The sequence below is a fragment of the Typha angustifolia genome, chromosome 15 (genome assembly GCF_048772165.1).
Source record: "Typha angustifolia cultivar Huaian chromosome 15, ASM4877216v1, whole genome shotgun sequence".
NCBI classification, from domain to species: Eukaryota; Viridiplantae; Streptophyta; class Magnoliopsida; order Poales; family Typhaceae; genus Typha; species Typha angustifolia.
Window position 1 is genome coordinate 23,359,995 of NC_133253.1, and position 10,536 is coordinate 23,370,530.

The 10,536-nt window shown below is 36.8% G+C and overlaps 2 protein-coding genes across 2 annotated transcripts; one reads left to right on the plus strand and one right to left on the minus strand.

The window, feature by feature from the left end:
• Positions 1 to 1,013: 1,013 nt before the first annotated feature.
• LOC140777800 (AT-hook motif nuclear-localized protein 10-like) lies at positions 1,014 to 5,884 on the minus strand. Its single transcript, XM_073122151.1, has 5 exons — positions 4,560 to 5,884; positions 3,778 to 3,830; positions 2,227 to 2,358; positions 1,883 to 2,044; positions 1,014 to 1,557 (listed from the first exon to the last, which is right to left on the minus strand). The coding sequence occupies exons 1-5, from the start codon at positions 5,074 to 5,076 to the stop codon at positions 1,321 to 1,323; spliced, it is 1,101 nt and encodes a 366-aa protein (XP_072978252.1). The 5' UTR covers positions 5,077 to 5,884; the 3' UTR covers positions 1,014 to 1,320.
• A 2,303-nt stretch (positions 5,885 to 8,187) lies between these two features.
• On the plus strand, positions 8,188 to 10,117 carry LOC140777750 (psbP domain-containing protein 3, chloroplastic). Its single transcript, XM_073122085.1, has 10 exons — positions 8,188 to 8,343; positions 8,430 to 8,493; positions 8,575 to 8,669; positions 8,765 to 8,830; positions 9,048 to 9,128; positions 9,222 to 9,304; positions 9,373 to 9,448; positions 9,610 to 9,728; positions 9,809 to 9,853; positions 9,943 to 10,117. The coding sequence occupies exons 1-10, from the start codon at positions 8,268 to 8,270 to the stop codon at positions 9,967 to 9,969; spliced, it is 732 nt and encodes a 243-aa protein (XP_072978186.1). The 5' UTR covers positions 8,188 to 8,267; the 3' UTR covers positions 9,970 to 10,117.
• The last annotated feature ends 419 nt before the right edge of the window (positions 10,118 to 10,536 follow it).

Below are 10,536 nucleotides of genomic sequence, written 5' to 3' on the forward strand. Positions count from 1 at the left end.
GTTTGGTTAAATAGGTTTCTTTTCAAAACTAATTGCTTTAATAGGTTAGGTCTCAATTCTCGAACAGATTATAAATATAGGCGATCGGAAGGTTAGGTCTCAAAAGCTAATTTGTTTTTTAGTCCTAACCTACTCAGGTTAATTTCACTTTTAATCTCCTGTGGTTTGACTTTTATGGTTTAAAGATATGTATTAAACTATATTATAATACAACAGTTTTTTTAATTATATCTAATTCGATTAAATAAGTTTTTTTATTGGAGGTAACAGTTATGGAGTAAAAAATAATAATTTGCTCATGCTAAGAGGAACTTATTAGGGTGGCAATAGGGTCGAATTAATTGAGCTAGGGTTAGGTCAAATTTAGGTCGAGTCGCATTCATCTTAACACGAAAATTAAAATACAATCTAATTATTAAATGGGTCAAGTTTAATAAACATAAATATGATCATGATTACTAAACAGGTAAAGACTTGTGTAACTTGTTAGTAAATAGGTCGTCTACACTTGGCACGTTAACACTAGATGATTAACTCAATTAATAATTTATACAATACAAAAGTATTGTGCCAATGTCAACTTTACTATTTCAAAATACAAAATAACATAATAAACTCAAATAAAATAATATAAAATAGTAAAATAATTTAAAAATGAGATCAGCACCATTCACCACCGCCGCCAAATCAATCACCGGCGCTCTTCACCGTTATGGACACTCGAAACTCATCGGACCCATCACTAGTGCATCAAATTCTCCTTAAGATGAGAAGAATAAAAGTTAGAATAAATGAGAATATTAAATATTAGTATATATATATATATATATATATTATCAGATTATAATTCGACCTAAACGAATTGAATAGTTTAACTGTTTATAGTTCAAACCTGATTAAACCCGTTTAAAAGATAAATTATAAGAGTTTTGTTATTCAACTCCTCTGTCTCAATTAAAGAAAGCTCTAAATAAAGGTAAAGGAAAAGAGAAAATACTAATCACACTAGGAAATAGGAATACAACATAAGAGCAGAAACACTGGATTTTATGACGTGCTACACAGTACGAAATACAGCATCTTCAGGTACTAATAAACACACTGCTACAAAGATAAAATGCTACACAAAAGCTAGAAACTTAGGAGCTAATGAGTTCCCTAATCTCATACATTATACTGGGAAAAGAATCAAGCAGGGCAAGGGAAGTCGCAAGACAATTTCCTTTCCCAGTTCGTTCTACAGCACCTAGGTTTTACAAAAGAAAAGGTGAAGGAAAGAAGCATTATGAAGGCTTCTAGGAGGGCAGTCAGCATGAGTTTTTATTTCCATGGCATGTTAGAGAAGCCTTGTTGATTGCTATTATTGCATGTGCCGGTACTTTGGTTGAGAGGGCTTCCAGGGCCACCCGATGATTCACTCAGTGTGCCGCGTGAGGGTGGGCTGGCTGGCCCCGTCGTCGTCCCGCCAGGAACGAGCTTACCAGAGGCTGATGCTGGATCTGGAGGATTGTGCTTCGACTCTTTCTTCCCATCAGCGATAAAGCTCCCGACAACTACCTATAAAAGATGTTTACATTAGGGCACAGAGTCTTACAGGTGATAAAGCATGCTAAGTTAAGCAGAATCCATGCAAGAATTTGCTTTAAGAAAATAATATCTAAAAGACATGGAAGGCTCTGAGGGCACCTTTTCTGATATAGTATATAACTACGTCCAACAGCAAAACAGTTTCACAAGGAAAAATAAGAATACTACATAAACAAATTCTACATGCCATAAAAATGAAACATCTATCTATAATACCTCATGGATAATTAAATATCTTCAAGTCCAACGTATGCTAGCTTAGAGGACTTTCACTGTATGTATGATAAGAACAGACCTGGACTGGTGATGCTGCTGTCAAAAGTCCTGCTACTCCACCACCTAAGACACGACCATCAGGACCAGCTAGCGAAACACTAAGCCCCCCTGTTCGACTACGCTGACCACCACTCTCTGACAGCAGAAATGAGCCAGACAATGACAAGATCTCAAACCGCCCCTGCATAAGAATGTGGAAGAATCCATAAGAAATAATAAATGAATACCAACGAAAGTTCCTCCTCCAGTCATTGAAGAAGATTATATTTCCTATTAGTAGACTTAGAAACACTCTAATTAATATAAGTTATATGAGAATAAAACAAATTTGATTCAGCCAAAATACCAATCAAAAGTACAAACCTCATAGGTGACTGTCCCACCGGAAGTTGCTGCTTGACGAAGAGTTACATTTGAAATAGCACCATTTGCTGAAAGAATACAAACTGCACGTGGTCCATGCTGAGAAAATGCCATGATCTTTGATGACACATCCTGACAAGCAGTTTTTGACTATTATTAGGATATCAGCATTTTCAATATGCTTCTGAGTGACAAACTTTAAATATCAGACAACAGAACCTGAAAAGCAACAGAGTGTAACAATATCTACTGTCACTAGATCAGGCGAAAGCTCTTTGATAATAACTAGAAATTTGGAGAATGGCTTAATGTTTATTCCCATAGCTCCCAATGGCAACAAGTTGTCAATAATCTGGCCACAGGGTGTCAAAAGATTAGTCTATATATGAAGAACTTGATCACTGTTCAGAACGACAAGGAATAATACTAGGGTATCTTTTCTAGCATAACCATATCCCTCAAAAACTGCTGATTTACATCCATTCCCTCCCTTGAAAGGCAAAAACTGCATCCGCCTCTTAGTATGAAAGTTAGTAGGGGCATAGAAGGCATGTGTTCTAGACTTCTACATGGGTGTGCATGCAACATCAGATAATGGAGAGGCAGTTGTGCAATTAAACTTTTTGACCGTTCTCGTGCAAAGGAGAGTTATACATATGTCAATAAGAGTTTGGGTAAGATTGACAAGCATTCAGAGACACTTAAGAAGTAAGATGTAAGAGAAATGAAAAGCCGGGAATTGCATAGGCAAAAACAATAGAATGAGAATCAAATGTAGTTGCAATAAGTCATTGAAAGCTTAGAAGAAATCATGAACATTTACAGAGAACCCCACTTTTGCATGTTTCAAGATGTTAGTATATAAGCCCATTTCAATACCAAAACAAACACTAACCTAAATTAGTTGTTTTATGAGATTTCCTTTATCCCACAGCTTTTCAATTAGTCACTTGCAGAGTTGATCAGTTTGTTCATAATATACAATCTTTTTGCAATTATGAACATAATGGTAGGAAAAAGAGTTTATGCCATTCTGAGCATTTCTTAATTCTAGATTGTAGCAGATTTAGCAACGTATAAGTTTCATATTACATTCATTGGCATAATAAGAGAAGACAGTAGCAAGATTTCTGTTGACTAAATGAAGCTAATCAAAAGCTCATCATACATACAGGATACCTATACACAAGGCTACAAGCATAAATAGCAAGGTGCTTGATAAAAATCACCATATTCTATGAAAAACTAATAGAGACTAAAAAATGGATTTAGATCAGGCCAAGCAAGTGGCATAAAAAGTCAAGACCAGTCACTAGACACAAAATGGCCAAAGAAAAAAAAGGGAAAAAGTCCATAGAATAAATGTCTCTTTGAAATGTAAATCATAAAAACTCAAAAAAAAAAAAAAAAAAAAAAAAAAACTAAAATGCATTCCCAAGATTCGATCATTATAAGCATTAAAAGACAATGTACAAATCATGACACAAATCCTGTAACTAAAATGCATTCCCAACATTTAAATTTGCTCATAATTTATATGATTTTGGGTACCTCTCCAGCCTTCACTGTGATAACATGTGGTGTAAATCCAATCCCGGCCGATCCTGCAAGATAGCTTTCTGTATAAGAACTATGTAGTGCATGACTAAATTTGTGAAGTATTAAAGAAACTCAACGATCAATGCAATAACTAATCCAAATAAACCAAACATCAGAAAATTTTAAAGGCAGAAAGGACAAGCGGAGTTGCAGTTAGTAGATCTCTGAGGAATTAGTCTCTAACAAATACAAAGCCAAATACACCTACATAATATAGTTAATTTGAAATATAAAATCTGGTAAGCTATGAATGCAATTATTCCCAAGTTCGTAAATCAATAAGTAGTTAATTTTGTCCACAAGAGAAGGAGCCACTGAACAAAAAGCCTAACAATAATGAATTGATCAGGTGTATACTTACTGCTTGAAATAAATATCATTACCTGATCTCTTGTTGTTACAAAAGCTTCTCTGTTCTTATGAGAATTCATGCATTTATCACAAAATATTACTTCTGAATTCTTAGATCCAGTAAACATAATAATGTGTTGAGGGCAAAAGGGTCATTTGGCTCATACTTCATTCACTGCCTGGCAGATATACCGAAATACTCTAGTTCCCAGCAAATCTAAACAGCCTCTTTTACTCGGAGTAAGATCTTTCCTCCACATGTTCTCATCTCTTATTCAGATACTATGGACCCAACTACATCAAACACTTGAATAGACAAGAAACAAAATAAACGCAGCACACTACGTAACCTATCACTCATAGACTTAGAGACTAGGGATTACCCAGAGCCGCCATCTGCTGCTTCCTGCCAGAACCTGGAGGCCGGCCCCTCGCTTTCTTCATGGCATCTGCCGAAGCTGAGGATGCTGGGTTTGCTACCCCAGTGGATGAAGGAGAGAACCCTCCTGCTCCAGGAATTGGAGCAGCTGAGGACGCAGGAGACAGTGCAAGGGCCATGCTACCATCCGGCCCATACTTGCGCGGTCGCCCACGCTTCCGTTTCACGGGCTCCCCCATGTTGATGTTAAGCCCTTGCAGGGGGGCAACAGGCGAATTGCCATCACCACCACCACCGGTGGGACCGCCTCCGGTGTTTGCTCCCCCTCCCCCTCCTCCGCCTTGGTAAGTTGGAGCATGCGGAGAATTCGTAGTTATCGGCTTGTAAATAGCCGTGCCATCCGGCGTATAGGCCAATCGCATGCTTTGCATTGATGGCTGAGTTTGCACTGGATTTTTCTGCAGAGCCACATTAAAGGGCTCCCTAGCTGACATGATTCCTTGCTCAGATCTTACTTCCATGGAGCCAAACAGAAAAACCTGCACAGCATCACCAGGCAATTCCAACTCCGAGCAACCCTAACCCGAAGATTTTCACTAGAATTCCAGTAAGATCACTCTCCTGCCTCCTTTTTCCCACAAGAAACTTCAAAATCCTACTTTGTTCCCTCAAATACTGCACAAAGATCCGATTTTTACCAAGAAAATCCACTAAAACAAGCTCGCAGGCACACTACCAGTAGCAAGAACTCCAGAAGCAAGCTCGCAAATCAGTTCCTTTTCACCAAATGAAAACAACAGAAACAGCAGCTACAGCACCAGCATGCAAATTTTACAGTAGCAGGAAATAAGGAGCTAAAAAGAAAAGGAAAAATGAAAAATTACTACCGGAAAATCGTAAAACCCAAACCCTAATACGATTTAAAAACCCAGATCAGTAAAAAAAAAAAAAACAAACCCTAATCAAGATCGAGCAAATAAACCAAGGAAAATACAGATCCCCATCCTCGGACGGTCCCCAAAATTCCTCCTTTTTTCCCAAATTTCACCGGGAATTTCACGAAATCCACGGAATTTTCGAAGAAAAGCCCCCAGAAAAACGAAAAAGAGATAGAAAAATATGTAGGAAAAAAGGCAGCTCCGTGGAAGAAAAAGCAACAACTCTACCCCGCTTTAACCCAGAGCTCCCAAAAATCCTCACAAGCTCCCAACAGGAGAGATTGGGGCAAATCCCAACCCAAGTATATATTTCTCTCACGCCCCTGAGATTTTTTTTTTTTTTCTCACTCTTTTTTTATTTTTCTTTTTTTAATTTCCCCGAGGGTAGGGGCTTTATTAAAAATTGAGGGCGGAAAAAGGCAGGTAAAGCAGGCCGAAATTGCTTTCGGACAAAATATAATAAAAGATATGTCGGGCTACCTCATTCACTCTAAGACCCCCAACTATAATTTAATTACATTTCGCCCCCTTTTTCCTTTCCTGCTTAAAAAAACTTTTTCTTTGCCGCAATGGACCTAATGGTCTAAGTAAGGTATCATTTCTTGTTTGCTATTAATTGATTCTTTACGGCAAAGAAACTTTGGATCATGATGATTGTCGCAAATTGCAACAATAAATGAATAATTTATTTTAAAAAAAATTAAAATATTAGTTGGTAGAAAAGATTAACCAAATCCAAAGAAATGTTAACAAATTTAAACCAAAGTTTAAGAATTTGGAAGAGCACGTGGCGTGGGTTCATCACTCTTATAGTCTTATGCCAGCCACTCACCACTCACTGTACACTTAAATTAAGAATTGTAGCTTCTTAGACCGCTGCTTCAAATTTATCAGGCCATGACCGAGTACTCAAGTCCACACTACTAGGCACCTCTGTTTTGTTTGGATTAATTTAAGTCATCTATTTATCCAACTTCTTAGTCATAATTTTGTTCAAATGGCAGCTATAAACCACCCAAGTTTATGCCGGATAAAATCAAATGAAGGTATTATAGAAGTAATATTGGTGAGTCTGACTTTTTAGGCGTGGCATTAGAGTAATGAAAGCGAGCTTATCCTAGAAATAAACAAGTCCATTAGATTGATTTCATAATAGGGATAAGCGCGATTATTTTAGCCGGATAGGACCCCACTTTCCCAAGAAAAGCCAAGCTTTGAGATGGGAATCTTTCAAGCAGGCTCGGGAAAGGACGAGAGTTAATGGACAGGCTTCAAGTCTTTGACGAAGCCTTGGAAATCAATCAATTATTGGAGAAAAGAGTGGGGGAGATATCGAAAGCTTATCTTGACCACTGCTATCTCTGTACCTTTATTTTACCCCTTCTCTCCTTTCCTTTCATTTTTTTTTCTTCAAACAAACAAAAATATATATATATATAATACATATATATATTGAAATTATTGCATGTCCAAAAGGTAAGTTAGGTATCAAAACAATACGGTGTAGTAGTTAGTGTAGGGGGGAAGAAAAGAAAGGTGAGGTTGATATCTTATGTAGAAAAAAATAAGAGGCAAGCCATGTGACAACTTCTCATTTCATTCTCCAATTGTTCAAAAGCTTTAGCTCTACCTTTACTTCTTGCCTCTTTAAAATTTGCAAGAAAAGCCAAAGAATACCTTGCAGTATACGTTTCTTAATCTTTCTGCTAATTATCTACCACCTAATTATCAACTTTTTGCACCCATTTCTGAGATAGCAACCATCTGTCTTCTTATATTTTTATATATATATATATATATAAATATATTATGTATCCTAATGGCTTGCTGTAGCGTTGAATAGATCTCTTTGTTTTATTCTCTAACATGAGACTTTGTCGTTTAATCAGCCAATCTTCCTGCAATTCTGCAAGGTGAGGACCAATACGCAGTCAACACTTTAGCATTTTTGTCGGCTTGTTTTAGTAATATCATCACCAGGGCAAAGACGCATTAACTACAGGGATCGATCTTGACTACGACACCACTCCACTGGTTAGAAAAGGATGGATAATGGTTAATAGTTGTCTGGAGAAGCTCATCTAATACTATATTGCAAAATTCACAGACTGGGGAAAGAAATAAAAGTAATTTATATACAAAAGAAATAATTTTCCGAACAAGAATTATTTTTAACAGAATAATCACAAGAAAATCGATGATTATAACGAATATAGATATATTTTTAATCCATTTAGACTAATCCATTCTGAAAAATCGATTATAAGGGCCTTTGCATAATTTTGTAAAGATGGCAATTGCACTTTACCCCCTCATGGTTTAACCTAATTGCACCAAGCCCCCTATATTTTTAATTTAAGTATTAAATTTTTTTGTATATTATATTTGATATTACTAATTATTGAGCAACTTCTGCCATTAAAAATCATCATACTTATTTAACAAAAGTACACTTCTGATCAAAACGAAATATTATTCATGGGTAAATATCATTTCATCTTCCATAGAGATTTTATGTAATTAGATTAATACCACTAAAAGATGTGGTTGAAGTAAATTTGTATCAGTTCCTGGAAAAGATATTTCTCTTTTTGTTTTCTATAAGAACATAGAAAAGAGGGGAATTTAATACTAATATTAATAGCCGATATTTTCCCTCTTTTTTTTCATGTTAATATAAATTGCCCTATTATTATTATTATTATTTTTTCTATTTTCTAGTTTTTTTGGTTTTGGACAATACGACCGTTGGTGAAACGAGATATCCAAAAGCTATGGCTTCCGTTGCCTCCGTCCGTATCCTCTCCCCTCTCCCCCCTCGCCGTTCTCCGATCCCCACCTACGTCAAAGGTCACGAAGTTACAAACCCTAACCCTGGCGTTAACTCTCCGGTCCTCGTTTTCAATCTTACCCAATTTCTCATTCGATCTCTTCAGGAACTTCCTGCCGATGCCGCTCGACCTCGTCCTCCGAGAAGACCCCATCCGATGGAACAACACGGTAATTTTCATCTAATTGTCATTTAATTTTGGTTTCAAGCTCTTTTCCTTCTTCAATCTTTCGATCGGTTTGGAATCTTAGCTTCGATCTACCTAAGAGGAGAGAGGCGCTGCTTCAGATTTTTCTCTCCGCTGTTTCCCTTCCGGTTATAGCCAGAGATGCTTTAGCAGAGACTGGTATTCGAGCAAATTTTATTATTGTTTACTTGTACGAATTCTTGGTATCAAGTTTTAGTGCGGAGATGCATTTAGAGTTGATTCCGGTGATTTAGATCTACAGGAGAGTTTCCGGACATACGAGGATGAGGCAAACAAGTTTCGGATAACGATTCCCGGAGGTAATTATTAGCTAAATTATGGATACTGGTGCTTTTTGATAATTCAAAAAGGTGGTATAGGGGCTATAGAATATAATTAATTGTTCTGGTGTCCGAAATGATATTTGCTTGCAGTTATAGTTATGTAGGTGGTTCTAATTCAAATTTAAGATTATAGCATTTGACAACCAACCGTGTACAATAACTAATATAAGGGATTAGAGGACTTCTTTTGTAGATTGGTCGGTGGGGGCAGGTGAAGCTGATGGAATAAAGTCTGTGACAGCATTCTACCCTGAAGAAGCTTCTGATTCTAATGGTATTGGTGTATTACTCTCTAACAAGGTGGATAAGTTAATGAGATACGAGTTTGCTGAATTGTTTCTTTCTTCTTCTTCTTGTACTTGTCCAGTCAGCGTTGTGATCACTGGGCTCGGCCCAGATTTTACGAGGCTAGAATCGTTCGGTTCTGTGGATGCTTTTGCAGAAAGTTTGGTAGCGTTCAACCTCTCACATCGTCTCTGACTCAAATCAAGAAAGTACTCATTGTTTCTAGAATGCAGGTAACTGGATTGGATAGAAGCTGGAGAAGACCACCTGGGGTTGCAGCAAAACTAATTAATTCCAGAGCGGCAAATGGTGATCTTCCTTTGATATTTATTTATTTTTCCTTCGAGTGCTCAATAAAGTTTCTGAGACGTAGTTATATACGAGTTAGTGAGATAGATCATATTTTGTTAAAAAAATTGGATCCTGTTACATATCTTTAATTATATTCTTACAATTATCGGCATGAGCAGGGTTGTACTATATAGAGTATACACTGCAAAATCTTGGTGAGAGGCGTCGGCACCTTCTTTCAGTCATTGGCATGGCATCCAATGGTTGGTACAACAGGCTATATACGGTCACAGGGCAGGTAAGAATTGATCTATAATAGTATATATATATATATATAAAGCCCATGACGGAAGGACTAAAGCTTGTGATATCTTGTAGTTTATGGAGGACGAATCAGATAAGTATAGATCCCAAATAGAGAAAGTGAGTACTGTGTTGTCTCTAGTGTTCCCAAATACTTATGTGATTTTTCACGTGATTACTGATTTGCTAAACCTCTGCCTTATTTGCAGGTTGTCTCCTCATTCAGATTGATATGAAGCAAGGCAAATGGGACCATCTATCAATGCAGCAATTTTTTCTTTATATTATCAGTAACAACACTTTTGTCCCTATTGTCACTAACTGAGATCTCATGTATTATTTTGCAACTACAACAATATACTTGAGAAATTAAATTGGAGGCTAGTCTCCTTTTATTTCCAAAAAAACAAACAAACAAACAAACAAACAAAACTAAACTAAACTAAAACAGTATGTTTAGAAATACTGAAAGTGTGCAGCATATATTATACATCAGGGGTTGTAATGTGCTAGTCATTCTAAGTTTTTTGGTTCATTCTTTACGATTTGTAGCCCAAGGATACCAAGGGCTGTTTTTCCTGTCATATGAAATGCAATTTATCATGCCTTCTAATTTCTGGGAGCATCGCGAAACTACCATGATTACGGTAGGAGACAAAACAAACTATGATCGATCAATCCCTACACGTAGGTTTGAGTTCTATGCAGCATTCACAAAAGTGATAATTGCCAGGTGACTGATACAAGGTTTGACGCCAGAATTAGTCAAAGTACAACACGTCGTAATGTTGATAAATTACAAA

Bases quoted from the DNA above. Each gene is read 5' to 3' on its own strand.
- LOC140777800 (XM_073122151.1), bottom strand. From the start codon at position 5,076: ATGGAAGTAAGATCTGAGCAAGGAATCATGTCAGCTAGGGAGCCCTTT. The intron at 3,831-4,559 runs GTAATCCCTAGT...GCTATCTTGCAG, and splicing joins GCAGCAGATGGCGGCTCTGG to GATCGGCCGGGATTGGATTT. The intron at 2,045-2,226 runs GTTTGTACTTTT...ATTCTTATGCAG, and splicing joins GTGGGACAGTCACCTATGAG to GGGCGGTTTGAGATCTTGTC.
- LOC140777750 (XM_073122085.1), top strand. From the start codon at position 8,268: ATGGCTTCCGTTGCCTCCGTCCGTATCCTCTCCCCTCTCCCCCCTCGC. The intron at 8,494-8,574 runs GTAATTTTCATC...TTGGAATCTTAG, and splicing joins CCATCCGATGGAACAACACG to CTTCGATCTACCTAAGAGGA. The intron at 9,449-9,609 runs GTGATCTTCCTT...CGGCATGAGCAG, and splicing joins TAATTCCAGAGCGGCAAATG to GGTTGTACTATATAGAGTAT.